The sequence below is a fragment of the Cyanistes caeruleus genome, chromosome 20 (assembly GCF_971803275.1).
Source record: "Cyanistes caeruleus chromosome 20, bCyaCae1.hap1.1, whole genome shotgun sequence".
Lineage (NCBI taxonomy): Eukaryota > Metazoa > Chordata > Aves > Passeriformes > Paridae > Cyanistes > Cyanistes caeruleus.
Window position 1 is genome coordinate 4,068,195 of NC_141720.1, and position 19,538 is coordinate 4,087,732.

Here is a 19,538-nt window from a genome sequence, read left to right on the forward strand (position 1 = left end):
ACTCTCTTGGCCATCGGCTTTTACTGCAGCTACAAGGAGGGATTAGCTGTTCCTTCCATCAGGATCACTTTTTGTGTGCCCAAACCCTCTGTTCCCTGCACACACAGAGAATGCTAATGGGCTCTGCTCTGTTTTCCAGCCACCCACCGGGGTGAGCTTCTCTTTCTCGTGGTTTACTTTGTGCCTTATGTCAGAGTTAATGGAATACAGATTTCTGAGCAAAGAGAGATCCCAGTGATGTTTTTAAACATTTTTTTTTTTCCTAAGTCTCTGCATGAATGAGAATCCGAGTCTATCAATGCAGGAAGCAGTCCTGCACACTTTAATTTCTCTGCTCTCTCAACTGTGTCAACTCCTGAAGGGACAAAGAAAAAAAAGAAAGAAAAAGGAAAAAAAAGGAGTTAAAACAACACACTAGGAATGGTAGTTCAAGGTTACAAAAAGAAAGTGTTTCAAAACTGAGTCTTTGGAAAGGATACATCCTCACTGCCAGCCCTGTGCAGCTTCCCCTTTCTCAGAGATTTAGGAGTGACCAAATGTTAATCTTTTCCCACATCAACAGAAAACCATCCTGGCTGAGGTTTGGGCTAAAGTGAACATATTTTGTCCTGATATCAATTCATTCCTCATCCCTCAAGAACGAGCCAAATTTGCTCTGACCTTACGCTGGCTTTTGGGTTCCTCATGCCCAGATTCTCCAAAAATTAAATGCCCACTGAGTAAAGCTGGAAAGGAGTCAGCTGGACCATGTGCTCCCAGCCTTGGGCTGGGTGTGGGGGTTGTTTTGCTGTGATTCCCTGTTTTGGAAACAGTTCCCATCACTGCTGAGTCCTTCTCTTTCTACCTGTCCTTGTGTTCAAATCTGTCCTGTGGAGCCTTCAGTTAAAATAGGCTGAAAATCCCAGTCTGCCAGAGCACCCTCTGCCTTATTCTGTGAAAACTTCCCCAAAATACCAGCCCCAAACCCTAAGTCTCCATGTTCAGCACGAGGCTCAGGAGAAATTGTGGAATCACTTTGGATGCCATATTTCACACACTGAATAATTTTATTCTATTTCATGCTTTCCCAGCTAAGAAAAAATAATTAAGACCGAGGAACAAGTGAAAAGGTGAGGATGGCTTTCCTGTCCCAGCCAGCTCTGCTAAACCCAGCCTGGATTTATGGCCAAAAGGTACAAGGGGAAAAAGGCAGCAGAGAAATTTAAGCCGCTTTATGAAGTATTTTACAGAAGAGTGATGTGGCATCCATAGAGCAGTTTGTGGTGTGGTGTGAGGGGTTCATTGGTCACTGGTGAGAGATGCAGTCCCCACAGGAGGCTGTGTTAATGAAACCTTTAATTGGCACCACATCACCTCGGTCTCCTGAGCCAAATCCCTCTGCCCTCAGCCGGGTGACTGATCCCTGGGGATGGAGCCAGGCTCCGAGAGGCTCCCCCAGCCATGTCCCCTGCAAAAGGCAGGGCTGTGGTGGGCTCAGCAGGCCCCCACCCCATAACCAGTGCAGCTGCAACGTTTTGGGTTGGGACTGTTTCATTTTTGGATGTGTGCTCTTGCCCTCACAAGATGGGGATTCTTTGCTCTTTGCTTTGAGGAGAAAAACCTGATTTCTGGGAAAACTCTATTTCCTACAAATACCAAGTGAAGGGTGCATCTCTGGAGGAGGAGCTGCAGCAGGGGTGATGCCAGATGGTCCCTGAGGTGGTGGCCATGCGGTGCCAAGGGTGGCCCCTGCTGCAGCGTGGGGCAGCCCAGCCCTTCGAAAGGCAGAGGGTGCATTTAGGCCATGCAGTCCCAGACTGGTTTGGGTTGGAAGGGATCTTAAATCGCATCTCATCCCACCCCTGCCATGGGCAGGGACACCTCCCACTGTCCCAGGCTGCTCCAAGCTCCATCCAGCCTGGTCTTGGGCACTTTCCAGGGATCCAGGGGCAGCCACAGCTGCTCTGGGCACCTGTGCCAGGCCCTCACTGCCCTGAGGCCAGAGAAGGTCCAGGGTGTTCCCATCCATGCAGGAGATCATGCAGGGGACTGTTCAGACTCTGCTCTGGTCTCCCAGCATTTTGTCACAGCTGACAGACTCCAGCAGCTGCTGCACAATCCCTCCTGAGAAGAAAGGAAAACCAGCCCAGCACAGAGACCTCGGGGACCACGGGGAGCAGGTCAGCAGAGAGCTGCTCTGGATTCATAAAATCTTCATGCTGTTTCTCAGTTTGCCCATGTCACCCAGTGCAAGTTCTGCAGTTTGAGGATGTTACCAGGCCAACACTCTTCATACTGATCTTTCCCTCTGCATTATCATCAGCTGTAACTAAAAACAATCAAGGAGCGGGTGGCTGCGAGCCTGCAGTCAGGCAGGTAGAAATACAAATATCCTTCCTGCTCTGCAGCCTGAATCCCATCAGACAGGTTGGCTTTGGGGTGGAAGTCAGCCCTGTTTCTGCTCCAAGTCACATTTTTCCCACAGAAGAGGCAGAAATGTCAGGTGTTGTGCCCATGTTTGTGCCTTCACATCTACACAAACCCCATCAAGGGCTGGCCCCGGTTATCCTGAGAGCTGCTGACGGTGATGGAGCAAGACGGGTGTGGAAGATGAAACACAAGACAATCTGTGCTGCATTTCCAACCACCTGGGGCTTCAAAGAGCCACTGTGGCATCTGCTGGGCTCGCCACCTTCAGCAGTGCTTTAAAACACCTCTGCTGCCTGTGTTTGCCATTATTAGGAGTTAATAGCTTTCTCCAAGTTATTTTAACTTATCACCCCACGTGTGCACTGTGTTAGGGACAGTGAAATTACAACAGCATGGTTCTGTTTCTCCTTAGCCACCACTATCTTGCTAGTTTTTAATCTTTCCTGCCTGGAGGAGTTTTTGAGCAAAGTAGCTTTTAAAATCACTCAATGTCTGGAGATAAGTTTATTGTGCTTTTACAGGGTATAAGTAAACACGTTTCTTAAATACATCCCCACCTACAAAAAGACCAATCTCCTGTTGTGGCTTTGGGCAAGCAGAATCTCGGTGGGGAGGGTCGGTGTGGCCCTGGCTGGGTGTGGGAGGGAGGTGGATCTGTCCCAGCTCCATGCCTGGAGGGAGCAGGGAGCATCTCCAGGGGCTGTGGTGGGGTCAAACAGCGCCTTGGGACAGCCCTGGGGGGTTCCCAGGGGGTGAAACCAGGAGGAAAAGGGCTCAGATTGTGCCCGGGGGAAGCGGAGAGTTTTCCCCTGCCAATGGAGCACGGTGGAGCCGCTGGAACTCTCACTGAGGAGATAGGGTTTGCTCCGCTGACTCGAGGGAAGGCAGCTGGGGGCTTTTCGCGTCTTTGACATCGATTTTCAAGGCTGCCACCATCCCCTGCCGCCCCCAGACCCCCTGCCCGCGCCTCGGAGCCTGCGGGATGCTCGCACCGGGTCGGGATGCAGCCGGGACACGGGGTGAGCGCCCCAAAAAGTGCTGCAGAGCCAGGCACAGGCTCAGGGCGAGATCTGGGAGTCCTGCCAGCCCCAGGTGTGGGAACAGAGCCCTCACAGAGCCCTCACAGAGCCCTCACAGAGCCCTCACAGAACCCCCACAGAACCCTCACAGAGCCTCATAGAGCCCTCACAGAGCCCTCACAGAGCCCTCACAGAGCCCTCACAGAACCCTCACAGAGCCCTCACAGAGCCCTCACAGAGCCCTCACAGAGCCCTCACAGAACCCTCACAGAGCCTCACAGAGCCTCACAGAGCCTCACAGAACCCTCACAGAGCCCTCCCTCACAGAACCCTCACAGAACCCTCACAGAGCCCTCACAGAACCCTCACAGAGACCTCACAGAGCCCTCACAGAGCCCTCACAGAGCCTCACAGAACCCTCACAGAGCGCTCACAGAGCCCCCACAGAGCCCTCACAGAGCCCTCACAGAGCCCTCACAGAGCCCTCACAGAGCCCTCACAGAGCCCTCACAGAACCCTCACAGAGCCTCACAGAGCCCTCACAGAGCCCTCACAGAGCCCTCCCTCACAGAGCCCTCACAGAGCCCTCACAGAGCCCTCACAGAGCCCTCACAGAGCCCTCCCTCACAGAGCCCTCACAGAGCCCTCACAGAACCCCCACAGAGCCCTCACAGAGCCCTCCCTCACAGAGCCCTCACAGAGCCCTCACAGAGCCTCACAGAGCCCTCACAGAGCCCTCACAGAACCCTCACAGAGCCCTCACAGAACCCTCACAGAGCCCTCACAGAGCCCTCACAGAACCCCCACAGAACCCTCACAGAACCCTCACAGAGCCTCACAGAGCCCTCACAGAACCCTCACAGAGCCCTCACAGAGCCCTCACAGAGCCCTCACAGAGCCCTCACAGAGCCCTCACAGAGCCCTCCCTCACAGAGCCCTCACAGAGCCTCACAGAGCCCTCACAGAGCCCTCCCTGTGCGGAGCAGGAGGGATGCAGGGATGGGGCTGCATCCCCATTCCTGCGGGTGAAGAACCACCTCCCCTCTCCGAGCCCGGCAAAGTTTCTTTGCAAAGGCCCCACCTTTAGATAACATAAAGCTGTTCCCCCGACGGCCGAGCCACGCTGCTGAGGTGTGATGAGAGGCTCAGCCTCTCCCGGCTCCTTCCTGCAGCCAAATTCCCCCTGGAATCGCGGCTGAAGCTCTCGCATCCCCGTCTCCCCACACACCAGCTCGTGGCGAGCTCTTTTTACATCTTTTTTACATCTTTTTACCTCTCCAGCTCTGCCCTGGCAGCAGCACAGGGGAGGAGGATGAGGGGCTGCAGCCCCAGCCCAGCCCAGGGATGCTGTGGGGTGCGAGGAAACCCCAGCCTGCACTTTCCCACCAGCCCTTCTGTCTCCACACGGAGCTCCTGGCTCTGGAAAATACCATATTTCTTCGTGCTGAGAGAAGAGGAGACTGTGAAGGGTGAGATGTGGCCTGGAGGCAGTTAAAATTTAAATTTTTCCACTTTTCTGAGCGTTAATACCGTGATCACACTGTCTAAATAATGTCCATGCTCTGGCTGCTGTATTACCTGTCCTAAGCATGATTTACTGCTGTAATAAATTAGCCCCTAAGCCAAAGAATCAAAAATAATTGGCTCTATATCTTGGCCCCCGTTTTATCCTGTTCCTTTTTCCATTCCACCTGTCCTCTCCCTCTTACTCATTCTCTGCCATTTTTTTCCCTTCTCAATTCCTTCTCGGGGCCACTTTCTGATTCTTTTCCACCACTCAGGCTGTTGGGATTAGCAGATGTGGTTTCTTGTCCTCTGTTTTCTCCTGCTCCAAGCTGTGGCCACAGGAGTCTGAGTCCCACCTGGGGCCCACGGGAGGTGGCAGAGGAGCCTCAGCAGAGGCTGAAAAGGACATCACTGGCACAGCTGGCTTTTAAATGGACTTCAAATTGAGCCACGCTTGTGATTGCTCTGAAATACTCCACGGCCTCCAAGCATGAAATACCTCAGGGCAGAGCTGGGGGGTCGATGGGCTGTGAATCGTCTGCATCTTTATTTTTGTGTGTGTGTCTGTGTTTGTGCTTTACATCTTTAACCTGAAGGTTTGGCACACGCAGCCTGCACCCTCCTCATTCGTGTCACCTCCCACCACATCCCCAAATCATCTGTTTCCAGTTGGGATTTGGGCCCGCAGCCCTGCCAGGAGAAGGTAAAGGGGGTGGAGGAGTGCTGGATTAACAAGGGCACATCTGGCAAAAGGGCTGGAGGCTTTGGTGAATGGTGGCCTTTGGAGTCTGACCCAAAGTATTTGGGGCCGTGACGTGTTCCAAAAGCTGCTGCAGCACAAGTGCCGTGAGCAGGAGGGGCTGGTGCAGGATTTATCGGTCTCTGGGAGCAGGCAGGGCCCGTGTTGGTGTTTCTGTGTGGGCAGCAGGAGGGAAGGATAGGGTGATGCTCCTTCTCTGAGTTGTTCCACCCCAGCTCCAGTGCTGCAGGGGGGTGGCAATGCTGCCTTTGAGCTCACAAACAACCCCAGAGTGATTTGGGCTGGAAGATGATGAAAGATCATCTCATTTCACCCCCTGCCATGGCAGGGACGTGTTCCAGCAGCCCAGGTTGCTCCAAACCCCGTCCAGGCAGGCCCTGGGTACCTCAGCAGCATTGCTGCCGTGTCCCAGTGAGAAGCCTGAGCCCAGCACTCCCCAGCAGAGCTGACACGGGCACAACTCGGCTGCTCTGAGCAATCCCAGCGACAGCAGCTTGAAAAAGCACAGGTTGTTTTCTCATTTTCCTTTAAATAAATGGGCATTTTCTGTTTCCTGGGTTTGGTGGGTTGTTTTTTTTTTTTTGTTTGTCTTTTTTTGTGGGGTTGTTTTTTTTGGTTGTTTTATTTTTTTGTTTTGAGCTGTTAATGTTCATTTTGCGTGCGGGCACGATGCCGTTCCTGTTTCAGAATGCACACAGTGGAGTGCAAAAATCAAGATTGCATCTCATGCATAATGCAAGGCCCAGCAACCCGCTCAACAAATTACCCAAGTAGATTTCTCCAACAGGGCTGGGGGGAAGGAGGGGAAAAATATATTTGTAACAAGTATCTTTCTAAAGAAATGACAAGATAAACACATAAAAAATAGGCATGCAGAGATTTTTCTCCAGGGGTTCAATTCAGAAATTAAAGATAAGGATGATGTGGCTGGAGAGTGTGGAGCAGCAGGTTTGGATGGGGCAGGGGCAGCTGCAGCTCCTGGAGCTCCTGCAGAACAGGAGGGAGCCCAAAGTTACCTGTGGAGGTCTCTGAGGGCTTGGTTTGGTGTTGGGAACTTATTAAAGGAGTGACTTCCCATGGAGAGAGGTAGGAAAAGGGATTATTTGGTTTCTTTATCGCTTTCAATGTGCTGGGCTTGCAGGGATGTGTTGCAGCTCTGTGCTGCTGTGTGACACTGGACTTTGTGCTGCTTCTCTGGAAGCAGAAGCCATAAAAATACAGATTTTATGTGTGGGAGGTCATTATAGGTGTGGAGGATGAAGAAGACGGGGACAGAAGGATGGGAACAGGTCACCAAAACCTTTCTTGTTCCTCTGGTGTCACCAGCCCAGGACAGCCTTGGCTTCCCCCACTGCTCCTTTGCAGCCTGGACAAGACAAGGATGAGGCATCTGCTTCCTGTAAGAGGAGTTTTCAGCAAACAGGTGCCACAGTGAGGGAGCACATTCCTTTTCCTGAGCCCCTGCTGAGCCTGGATCATTCCCTGCAGGAGAGGGAGCATCCACTGCCCCTTCCCAGAGCGCTTCCCTCAGGAGCCAGGGCTGTGGTGAAATGTGGGGGCTGAGCTGGGGGTCCAGGGTCCAACCTTGTGCTGGGGGAAATGGCATTTTAGGAGCAGACAGGGGTTGCTTTGCTTTTCCTCCACCCTGGAGGGTGAGGGGTCCCCAGCCCCGGGCTGTGCGGGGGCTTCGGGGGATGGGGCACCCTCTGAACCTGCTCCTCTAGAAGCCAAACCTGCTCAGTCTGGAGGCCAAACTTGTTGGAAAGGGTCAGAGGAAGGAATTTGCCTCCAGGGACATAGAGAGGCAGCCCCAAAACTTCAGCAAGTGCTAAACTCGCTCATCATCCCACCCTGACAATAATGCCCACGGCTCCTGGTTCGCTTTGATCCATGCAGGGCACAACTTGAGATCGGGCTTGCTTGGGGATTTTTTTCCTAATTCCAGTAATAACTCAGCCTCCAAACCTCATCTTATTCATGTCACTCAGTCTAATGAGCCCAGGCCCGATCCAGCAGGGATGTTTGGGTTTATTTCAGCTCCCTGCAGGCAGGAGCTGGGCAGGAGCCCAAACCCAGCTGGGCTCGGTGCTCGGGAGCTGCAGCCACAGCACAGCCCAGAACAGAACAGAACAGAACAGAACAGAACAGAACAGAACAGAACAGAACAGCCCAGAACAACCCAGAACAGCCCAGCACAGCCCAGAACAGCCCAGCACAGCCCAGAACAGCCCAGCACAGCCCAGAACAGCCCAGTACAGCATGCTCCTGCCAGCAGCTCGATCACCCCAGGAGGGCTGAGCCTGCCCTGAGGAGCCAGGATGGGGTCAGGAAGGGAAGGGGGGCTAAGGAGCAATGTGTGGAGGGGGTCTGTGCTATTCAAGCAGTTTTTTCCAAATTGTTAAGCTGTGAGGATGCCCTGCTGTGTGGGATCCTCAGCGTGACATGGCTGTGCTTGGCTGCTCCCAACCAGAGGCCAAAAACCCCTCTGCCAGCAGCAGAACCCAAAACCCCTCTGCCAGCAGCAGAACCCAAAACCCCTCTGCCAGCAGACCCCAAAACCCCTCTGCCAGCAGCAGAACCCAAAACCCCTCTGCCAGCAGCAGAACCCAAAACCCCTCTGCCAGCAGCAGAACCCAGCGCTGGAGGTGCAAAGCCCCTGCACCCCCAAACCCAGAGTGGCTGTTGGGGTTTAGCAGCAGGAGCAGCTTGGGCTCCTGGGCACTGGAGGACACTTTGGTGTCCCCCACAGCACAGAGCTGAGCTCCCTCCAGGCTCCTGCCCCAGTCCCACCCCTGCCTGTGCTGGGAAAGCTCTGAGCTCCAAGGAGCCGGTGGCCAAAATAGCCAGGGTCAGGTTTGGGCTCTTTGCGCCTCAGGAATTTGGTACCAATCGAGCTGCAGAGTGTTGCCACTTCCTTTTTTTATATTTCTCTTCCCACATTGTCATTTTTGTGGAATTTAGGAGTGATGACAGGATTTGCTTTTTGTTTAGCTCAGGAGTGTTTAAAATAAACCCGAAATGTCAAGAGGGCGCGTTCGCCTCTGCTCGGCTCTTTGGGCCAGGCTGGAGTGGGAAAAGTTAACCCAAACTGCTCCGTGATTCCATGTGGAAGGAGGGGAGAGCTCTGCCCTCTCCCCAAATCTCCCCACGATCCCACAGCAGCCCCAGGAAGCCCACCCCTCTTCACCCTGCAAAGCCTCCCAAAACCAGAATGGGCAGCTTTGGTGGAGATTAAAATACCACAAGATCTGCTGTGTTTTTGTTTTTAAAAATGCCTGGATGCATTTGCATTGATTTATTTTTAATACAAGTAACGACCTGTGAGCTTTGGGTATTATTTCTGTTTGTTCCCCTTGGCAGAGGAGGGTCTTCAGTGGTGGGCACAGGCCCTGCTCTGCCCTCAAGGCACTAAATATTGCCTCTTCTCAGTGCACATATTACAGGGGGCCTAAAGAGCTGGGAAAACCCTTGTCTTTGGTTTTTTTAACTATTTTTTTCCTTTTTTTTTTCTTTTTTCCTCTTAATCTCAGCTGTCCTTCAGCATCCTCTCTGAGAAAGACCTCAGCCTGCTCCCTGCCTGTGAGCCTGGGGAAGGAGCAGGAGGTTGAAGGTGACAGGTGATGACAGCAGCCTCCCCTCTCCCATCGGAGTGCTCCTCCTGAACCACTCTCTCAGCAATGTTTCCATTCACCTTGCCCACAGAGTGAAAGCACAGGCAGCAACTCACTAAGCAAATGAGCCCCTCCTATAATTCCATTTGCTTATGCTGCTTATTTTTCTCCTGCATAATTATTTTTAAAGGAAAATTTAATTTTGTTTAATGGGAACAAAGTTAAACACTTGGTAAGCTTTGTCTTCCACAGCCACCATCTGGTGAGCTTTTTTTCCTGGATTCTTTTTTTTTTTTTTTCTCTAATTATTTTTAAACCAGCCCAGTAAATTGTGTGTGGTTAAGAGGCACTTCTCATTAAGATGAAATACTTTGATCTTGTAGGATCATCTGTTTTTAAAGAGGTAATGATATCCTGAATTTTTTTTATTTTTTTTATTTTTTTTTAACCAATCTCAGTGGTGAGACCTGCCCAGGTGTGAACTGGGTGCAGCAATTAGAGCCCATCAGGAGAAAAAAGGGGTCAGGAGAAGATCTCTGAGAGGGCACGACAGGGACCATTAAGAAATAAGCAGCAAATCATCTCAGGAAAGGGAAACGTTTAACCTGGTTATTTCTTTATTTTGAAGTGCAGATGGTGTGGGGGGAATAAAAGGCTGCAAGAAGACCAAGAGTCATGGGAATGCTATATATAGCTGTACAGCTGGTTCCTTCAGGTGTGATAACTCAGAAACGCAGGATGATTAATTTTGAAAGTTGAAATGTATAGCGGGTTCTGATTACATCTGAGTGTCTATAATTTAGCTACTTAGTAAAATTAACTTGACGTTTTTAGCGAGCTGTGAGGACAATAATGTGTGAAGAGACTGAAGAACAAGTTTGACTGCACGCTCTTCCCTTACCTCCCCCCGTTTTCCCCAAATCGCCGAGTTTATTTTTAACTTTTCCCGTTTTTCCCGAATCCACAGGAAAGGGTCTGGCTCCCCCTGCTGGCTCCGGGCTCCGGGAATGTGGAGGAACAATTCCAGGAAAACTCCGGGACACGGGCTCTGCAGGGCACAGAGCAGCTCCCAAACCCTGGGAATTCCAGGAAAACTCTGGGACACGGGCTCTGCAGGGCACAGAACAGCTCCCAAACCCTGGGAATTCATTCCAGGAAAACTCTGGGATATGGGCTCTGCAGAGCACAGAGCAGCTCCCAAATGCTCGGAATTCCAGGAAAACTCTGGGATATGGGCTCTGCAGAGCACAGAACAGCTCCCAAACCCTGGGAATTCCAGGAAAACTCTAGGATATGGGCTCTGCAGAGCACAGAACAGCTCCCAAACCCTGGGAATTCCAGGAAAACTCTAGGATATGGGCTCTGCAGGGCACAGAGCAGCTCCAAAACCCTGGGAATTCCAGGAAAACTCTGGGACACGGGCTCTGCAGGGCACAGAGCAGCTCCCAGAACACAACACCTCCAGGAAGGCTGTGGGACCCAAAATAAATCCATTTGTGGACTCCAGGGGCGGCCTGGGCCAGGCAATCCAACAGCAGGAGCAGCAGGGAGCACGGGAAGAGGCACCCTGGAAGGGCAAGGATTTAGGGTGGCTTTCTCCAAACGAAACCCACGGGGGAGGAAGGAACAGGAGAGACCATCCCCAGCGCTGAGGAAAATCTGTGACACCTCCTAGGGAAGGCTGGGAGCTGCTCAGCCTGGAGAAGGCTCTTGGTGATCTGATCCTGGTCCTTTTAGAGCCAGAGGGGAGCAAAGAGAAAAGATGGGACAGAGACAATTTACAAGGGCCTCAAGTGCCAGGAGATGGGGGAATTGCTTTAAACCCAGAGAGGAGCTTTACACTGGATATCAGGAAACATTTGTTCCCTGCGAGGCCTGGCACAGGGTGCCTGGAGAAGCTGTCCAAGTCCCCAGGCCAGGCTGGACAGGGCTTGGAGCAGCCTGGGACAGTGGAAGGTGTCCCTGCCATCCAGGGCTGCCATGGGATTTAAGGTCCTGTCCAAGCCTGCAGCCCCACGTGCTGTGCAGGGAACAGCCCCAGATCCAGGGATGGGTGAAGTTCCAGCACAAATATAACCCAAATCCTGTATTAGGATCTCCCAGTGCTCGGATGCCAAGGGCAAATTTCACTGTACAGGGGGAATACCATCAGCTTGAGGGGAAGAGAACATCGTGGTTTGTGTGAAATCAGTTCAATAAAGTTATGCTTGCACTACAGACTCTGCTTCTGTAACCAAAAATCACTTCAAATTATGGTCTTGTTAATGCTAAACTGAACTATTTTCCCAGTTCACTTTGTGTCACTCAGGAAATAAATGATCTGATGTGGCTGCTCTGGTCAGTAATGCCCAAAGTCTGAGGTGTGAAACAAAATAACACAAACACATTTGTGATGATTTTTCATTTTAATTGTCTGATTCTAAGTAACATTTTCAGACACAGCATCAATCTAAGTACCTAACACAAAGTCCAGCATCAGGCAGCTTCCAGAAGAACCTTCCAGAGATGGTTAAAATGCTTTAAAACATTTAACATTTTTCACATTGCTAAAAAACAATGACAAATGGCAGAGTATTTTTTTTTAACCTACATTCTTTTAGCAGGAGAGAAACAATGGAAGGTGGATCACATTCTTATTTCTTTCAGGATCTGTTTAACTACAACAATGGTTTTTTAACATGACAAGTACAAATATAAAATTTCAAATGTGCCAACTTTAAAAAAATCTGGATTTTTCCTCAATACCTGCAGTACCTTGCTTCTGTAATAAATATTAAAAACCATCTTTACATTACAGAAAATGTTAAATAAGTTATTTACCAAAAGGTGTCTTTTTTCATCTTTTTTTTTTTTTTTTTGGTCAAAGGCTGATTCCATTAAAAGAGCTGAACAAACATTTTTTTACATCAATAAATAGTAAGGCAGCACAAAGCAAACAACACTCAGAAAACCGGTCTCTGTTAGCAGAACTTTCTCCTTCAGAGAATCCTTTTTTTGCTGGTGTAGGAAGGTGATTTTTGATTCTCAGCTGGTGGAACCTGGTTAGAAAAGCACTAATTATTATTATTATTACAGTACTTCAGTGCTCTCAATTTGTCCCTACCCCATCCTGCTGCACAAGGATGTGCAGAGAGCAGCTCCTGTGTTCATCAGATCTCCAAATTAAAGTGATAAGACTTCTGTAAGCAGGAAGTTTGTTTTATGTCATCACTTTCTAGCTCAGGCAGGGCTGAGAACAGCACAGCAGCTGCAGAGGGAAATGCTGATGGGGATGAGGGAGAAGGGATGCATGGAAAAGGCTAGAGGAAAATTTAAGGAGGGGCTGGGAATTGTACAATTATTCCGAGGGGAGGGGTGTGAGGAGAAGGAGGGGATTTCAGAGACAAGGAATGCATTGAATCCTTCTGGGAGTAAAGTCTGAACCTTGTGGGAGAAATCAAATTTGAGCAGTGCTTCCTGAAACACTGAACACCCTGCACCAGCAGAGAGCTGCTTCCAAAAGCTTCCCCTGTTTGGTCTCTGCTCTGAAAACAAAAGCCTCACCAGTGCCTGGCACAGGCTCCAGCTTTTAACAAGGGTGAACTCCTGCAGCAGGCAGGGTATCAGGCTGTGATCTCCTGGAAATGAACTGCTGGAAGATGATGACAGACATGAATATTAATCTAGGAAAAGCATCAGGAAGGAGAGGGTTTAGGTGTTTATGTGGTCAGTCATAAAACTCTTAATTCAGCCATCAAACACAGCAGGCTATTTATCACACTAAACTGCTGTCACCCAGGCTTGATTAGGTAGCAAACCTAAAGCAAATCAGACTAATTCTGCAAAATACTCCAGACACAGCACTGTGGATTTCTGACTAGCAGAGACCAAGGAACACAATGCAAACAAAAATTTTACTTACTTCCAGGTTTCCTCTAGCCTTCTTCAAGACATCATGTGTTAAAACCACTGGAAAGAAAGAGGAGATTAAGAAGAATGCTGCAAATCTTTCTAAATGACCAAACATGAAATCACGTCTGAGCAGGAGGGTTCCCTCAGGACTGCAGGTCCAGAGCAGTGCCACCCCTGGAATGCCATTTTCTGCTGCTGGCCTGTGTTCCACAATCTGCTTTTCAAACCTAAGCATCCTGGAAGTGGTTTTGAAGTTTTTCTGCCAGGTGGAACGGGCAAAGCTCAGCACTGCATGTACCACTCCAGATCTGCACAGCCCCTGCCACGCTCATCCCTCCATCCAAGTCACACAGGAAGATTTTCTGTTCATTTTAAAGGGAGGTGGTGCATGGTCTAACTCCAGTTTGATCCTCCTTGAGCTGGGGAGGGCAGTTAGGAGGGGGAGATGAGGATAGATGGCAAAAGGAGTCAGCTCAAGGACAAAGCAACCTCTCTGTGCCACGGGGAAATCAAAAACCAGTGGCCTGCTCTGGAGGGTTCCAGGTTTCCTCCATTCATCCAGCCCAGTCTGTCTCTTTGGGGCCAGCAGGAGACCTGTGAATGGAGGAGGGGGTGTTTCCAAACAGAAGTGGTATTTAGAAATGTCAGGTTAAATATGTGAGTCTCTAATCTATGTCAGCTCTCTAACTGCTGAAATGCACCACTCACAAGCACCAATTTGATATTCCTGTCTCAAAAATAAACAATTTAGCCATAATAAAGATTTTTCATTACAACAATGAGAAGCCAACAACTCCAAGGGTAGAGCTGTCACGAGATAATTACACCCTTGGCAGATTACTGCAATTTGGCACTGCATTGTTCCATGCTCAGAGGTTCAGATGAGGTTTATAAGCAATGAGCTCTCTCGCCAGAGAGAGCACACAGAAGACTCTGAGCCACAAGAATGTTCCAGTCTCTGCCTCTAAATATATTTAGGAATGTTCAGCTACATAACAGAGGGAACCTGAATATCCTCACTGGAGCAGGCAGGTAACAGGATGTGTGCAGAATGAAGGCAGGCAAGGTCACCTACTGCAGTGCTTCCCATTTCTTGCTAGAGAAAGGAGAAGGGAAGGAATCTCAAAACCAACTGTAAACAACCTGATAAAATCCAGCAGCTTCAGGTGGTCCCCCAGTTTTGCTGCAGGCTTGGCCAGGAATTTGTGTACAGATGCAAATTAGCAACATTTCTGAAATTGCTCTTTTAAGACAAAGGCAACTCGACATCCATAATTCCCATAATCAATGAAACTTGGAGAAAATCACATCCAGGTCTTTTTGTGTGGCAGAGTGCTCTCTGCTCAGAGGAGCTCTGCTACTAAACCCATTTCACCTGGCAAACTAGATTTTTCTAAATCAAAACTATTAAATTCTGCTGATGAGGAAAATTTGGGAGCTGTGCCACTGCTGGCACAGCTGCTGCTCTCCAAGCAGAGATTTGCATTACAGGGATTTCAGAAAATGCAGGTTTCAGTTTCTCAGCACCTCATTCAGAGGAGGTTGAATGCCCTGATAAAAAAGTGAGCACATTTAGGGCAAGAGGCACTGTTTGCTTTAGGGAAGTGTGGGTGGAGTGGCTCAGGGTAAATTCTGTCTATAAGGGTAAATTCTCTGTGGATTTATACCTGGCCTAGCTCTGAAATTACCCAGCGTGTCTGAGATAACACTGGAACTGGACAAACCAGACCAGTCAATCTACCTCAGGGACATTATTTGTAAAGATGTAATAGAATAGCTTTGATTTTTACATGACAACCCCAAACTGAGCTATTTGGCTCTACAACACGAACGAAACACAATTTATGACTTAATACAAGTAATTTGTACACATATAATAAAGCAATTTTGAAAGAAGTGACCAAACACCAGCCCATAAATGCTTGAAACAACAAAAATCTGCAGGCAGAAGATATATGGGCCTTAGATATAAAAATTACAGGCTATGGAGCAAAATAGCATTTATCACTCTACATTGCATTTAACTGACTTGAGTAACATATAATATTATGGATATTTTTATAACTTTGTATGGTGTGGAAAATTTTCCAGTCTAGATTAATTACTGATAGCACAAGTGCCACTCCATCAAGGACTAATGAGCCATTCAGTCCCACCACTTCAGAGGAGGCAAGAATGGATTTTTTGCATTTTTTTTGTTTTTACAGATGAAAATGAACTCCTCCTCCCACAATTTCACATATTTCTGTAGCAGGAAAGTAGAGGAGAGTTCTATTCAGATCTCTTCTGGTGAGTGATTAAAGTCTAAAGCAGCAGAGATAGATCTCTTCAAACAGACACCTGGCTTAACACAGCTACAATACTCCCTTTGTCCCACTTGTTTTCATGTTTCCAGATATTTTTCTAGACATGGCCACTAAGGGTAAAATAGAATTCAACAGCATGCCCTAATTTTTCTTTAAAAAAATTACTCATAGCAAGTTTTTGTTTCTCTTATCGTGAGCTTGTTTTCCTGCACTTCTTAGTCTGCTGCAGAGCACTGACAGAGCTCCTTGCAGGGCAGTACCTCAGAAAATGTAAAAGCCTAATTCCACATTTATTAACACTGAGGCAAAATCACAGTTTTGACAATGTCAAAAACTCTGGCTGAAAACGTTTACAGCAGACAGTAACTTTGCCTCTGTCCAGAACTGCTGCAAAAGAGAAACAAGAGTACCCAAAATGGAATAACCCAAGGAGGAATTAGTGGCAGCTGCATGGATTGACACTTTATCAGTGGTTTGTGTAAAACCATGAACAGCTTCCCATGGTATCCTCTACAGCCTTTTGTACTTTGGGCAACTTCTGCCCAGTGGAATGAGGCTCCATCAGTCCAGCACAGCCTCAGCCTGTTTGTCACTGGAGAGCACGAGGGAACACCATTTTTAAAGGTAAAAATTCTACAGACATAAAATCAGAATCATTATTAAAGCACACACTCACACTGGTCAATGATGACTTTCTCCATGTTTTCCTTCAGCTGGTTTGTGGAGTGCAGACGTTTCACCGTGCTGTGCAATTTCTTCTCTTGCTCACACAGTTTCTTACGCAACCTAAATATTTCTGCTTTCATTCCTTCATCCTAAATTGAGAGAAGAAAATAAGATATTAAACTACTTGCTGAAAGTATTTTCTGCATTGGGAATTGTTCAGTACCTTGGTGCAAGTACCCTCAAGCTTCCTTGGTGTACCAACAACTCAAAGGAGTGGAGGACCACCACTGAGTCCTGCCCTTCCTCCTTCACACCCCCCATGACATGAGATTCTGTGACACCACAATTCTTAGCTGGAATTTAGTGCAAGTCATTTGTCTATTAGACTGAGCAAAGTCTATTAGACAGGTGCCTATATTTGTTCTATTCTAGAAAAGATAAGGAAGGCCAGTGCCAAGAGATCAGTGCCCTGTCTGCCAGGTTCAGAATTACAGCTTCCTCCTTGTGTAGTGGCTGATGCTGCCTTTAGCACAGGGCTAAAAGGCACTGGGACAGTTTAACTGCAAAATTATTTGACAGTATCATTGTAAAGGTTCAGTTTTCACCACCAATCCCAACTAAGTTCTGCTCAGTGACTTGTAAAACAGGACTGTGAGAAGCCCTGGCACATCAGTGTCACTGATTTGGGTCCTTGTGCAGATTTAAGCTTGGACCTTTTTTTCCTTGTTGTGCCACTTGTTAAGTAACAAAACTTCTGAAATTTTCCCCAACTAGTTATCTCTGCAGAAGAACTGATTACTCACAACTGCTGTGGGGGTACAGAGAAGGCACTGAATCCTCAGAGTATTTTAGAATCCAAACTTCAAGAGAGAGAGAGAGATTCTTTCATATTCTGAATTTAAGACGTCAGGAGTAATCTAATATCCTTAGGATCAGGGGGTGTTGGATAAGAAACTCCAGAAAAGATCCTATGGGGCTCTAATGAGGAGCATCCTGGGAATTCAGATCCCCACAAACATTAAGATCAGCCTTTCAGGAGTGAGTGATCCAAAGCAAGGCTCAGATCAGTGTCAGGAGAGCAGGAGATGCATCCCCCACATCCTGAAAGCCCTGTGTGGGTGAGGGACGTTGAGTCCCTGCAATCCAGGCCAGCACGGAGCTGCCTGCATGGATTACACACATGAGGATAAAAATGGAAGTACACACCCTTGCCAAGGCATCCCAAATCTGGAGCTGAAACATCAGTGAATGTATCAGACAGCGAACTTCACTCCCACTGCTTTTGTGATTTTATATATTTAAGGATGCTAAAAAATTATCACCAAAAATGTTATGAAATTACATAGAAAATGTTTGTTTTCCCAAAGTTTGAGGGGTTTTTTTCAGAAATATCCTGCTTCCCTTAATAAACACATACAAAAACCTCAGTGAAATCACTTTAGATTTATTTTAGAGTCAGGGTTTGAAACAGTGTCAATGCTGAGTGGTGGTATTCTGACAGCAGAGATATTTCATTCTTCATTTAGTTTACTTTTATTCATTTACATAGTGCAATCCTTTTTAGTTAAAGTGTTATAAAACTTGTCTTGGGGCTCTGTCACACTTTTACAAAAGCTTCTTCTTTTACAGCTTTGGCATCAACAACATAAAAGAAAATGTAGCTGAGATTACATCCAAGTTGCTGATGTTTCTCTTCTTACCAATACACACATGATCAAATTGAATTTGGTTCAAGTACCAGGGAGCCCAAACCTTCTCCTGTTGAGCTGGATCATGTGCCACCTCCCTGGATTCCCTGAATCTCATGTAACAGGATTAGATATTCCATCTTTATTACAAAGTATGTTGTAAATGAACACCTGGCCACACAACATGACCAGGACACACCCAGCCTTACACTGAATCCACGTCTCCAGAGCCTGGGGTCACGATTTTCCAACATGTTCCCAATTGACACATCTGCAACTGGTGCATCTTCCTGGAGACATTCCCAGAGTCCAAGCAACCACCCCAAACCCCCAGCCAAAGCAGCCAAGGCCAGATGGAGCCCAGCAGTACCTGAATGCCCTGAGCAGTACCATGAGCAGCTTTCAGGGGAAGAGAAACTCTCCAGAGAAGCTTCAGGGAACGTGCAGCCTCTTCTAAAATCTGCTGGACTGTGTGAGTGTTGGTGGAAAAGCCATGCAGGGATGCCTGCTCTGGTACCTGTATCACAGGATTAGAGACATTTCATATTTTATACTTAAACCATTATGAAAGTGTAATCTTAATTAATGGGTTTAATCCAGCTGGTGTGATTTCATATTTCAGATAATGTACACAGCCATTGTGTGCCATAAAAACTAATTTGTTAGTTAACAAAGGCTGCTGAATTATGTATCATCTGAGAATTTCAGCAAGGGAGGGGATTTATCCTAATCAATAACCATGATTAACAATAGATTATATTTACTAGATTTGCTATGCCACATGGTAACAGTTGGCAACTCTCTTCTTTCTTCATTTGCATTTTGTGTCATGTTATTTGAAAGTCAATGATTACAGACATCAATTTAAGCACTATAGATGTTTCTTCCTTAGCAGACCCTTTAAACTGTTCCATTTAATGCTAAAATAACTATCAGGGTACACATAAAATGTTTTCCTCTGCTGACAGATGAGAAAACCAAATGGAAGAAATTGCATAAATGGGAAATAAAGGAGGAAAAGAATGTGAGGGGAGGAAATGAATTACCAAAGCAATGGTGCTACAGAAGGGGGAAGGGTAATGAAAGAAAAGCATTTGCAGTTCCTGCCCCATGCAGGATATAATCTGAATATTTATTTAGCATTGTTATCAAACCAGAATCCTCCTGTCACATAAAATATCCCATTTGCTAAGTAGTCTGAAACTTCAGTGATGTAAAGCTTGATAGCAAACTGCAAATTGTGAAACTTACTGCTTTTATCTTTACACCAACAAAACAAGTTAAAAACTTAGAGAGATTACTTTTTCAGTCATTATCAGTATGTTAACTAGGTCATTGGGAAATATATGATACTTCAGAGAGTCTTAAGTGTCATTCAGGCATCATTTGACTGTGTGAGCACACATGTGATACCACAAAAAGAATTTCAGAATTGTTGCAGACTGCACCTTCAACAGCTTCACTAATTATAACTGCAAAAATAAGTAGCATTAATTCATCCCTGAAGTTAAGAACTGTTTTCTGAAGAGCAGTAAGCATGGTTTTTACAGCATTTATATTATCATAAAATCATAGGGGTGAAAAGGACCTTCATTAGACACTTAGTTTCCTTTCCCTCTCCAAGGCAGGAAAGCATCACATGGAATTTTTAAGCATTGGCATAATCTATCCTCAGAACTGCC

The 19,538-nt window shown here is 47.5% G+C and overlaps 2 protein-coding genes and 1 long non-coding RNA gene across 3 annotated transcripts in view; 2 read left to right on the forward strand and 1 right to left on the reverse strand.

Annotated features, from left to right (window-relative positions):
• Positions 1 to 3,410: 3,410 nt before the first annotated feature.
• Positions 3,411 to 5,002, forward strand: LOC111936943 (uncharacterized). Its single transcript, XM_086858747.1, has 3 exons — positions 3,411 to 3,428; positions 3,590 to 4,559; positions 4,710 to 5,002. Exons 1-2 carry the CDS (start codon positions 3,411 to 3,413, stop codon positions 4,517 to 4,519), a joined length of 948 nt encoding a protein of 315 aa, XP_086714873.1. The 3' UTR covers positions 4,520 to 4,559; positions 4,710 to 5,002.
• Positions 5,003 to 9,843: 4,841 nt separating this feature from the next.
• Positions 9,844 to 12,176, forward strand: LOC147649693 (uncharacterized). The gene is made up of 2 exons (XR_015278307.1): positions 9,844 to 10,020; positions 10,273 to 12,176. It is a non-coding gene; the product is annotated as an uncharacterized LOC147649693 (long non-coding RNA).
• Positions 11,692 to 19,538, reverse strand: part of CDK5RAP2 (CDK5 regulatory subunit associated protein 2) — a 73,371-nt gene continuing 65,524 nt past the window's right edge. The window contains exons 36-39 of the mRNA XM_086858733.1: positions 18,227 to 18,373; positions 16,179 to 16,317; positions 13,207 to 13,253; positions 11,692 to 12,343 (exon numbers count right to left, since the gene is read on the reverse strand). Coding sequence (XP_086714859.1) covers positions 12,284 to 12,343; positions 13,207 to 13,253; positions 16,179 to 16,317; positions 18,227 to 18,373 — 393 coding nt within the window. The 3' untranslated portion in view covers positions 11,692 to 12,283. The remainder of the gene's footprint in view (positions 12,344 to 13,206; positions 13,254 to 16,178; positions 16,318 to 18,226; positions 18,374 to 19,538) is intronic.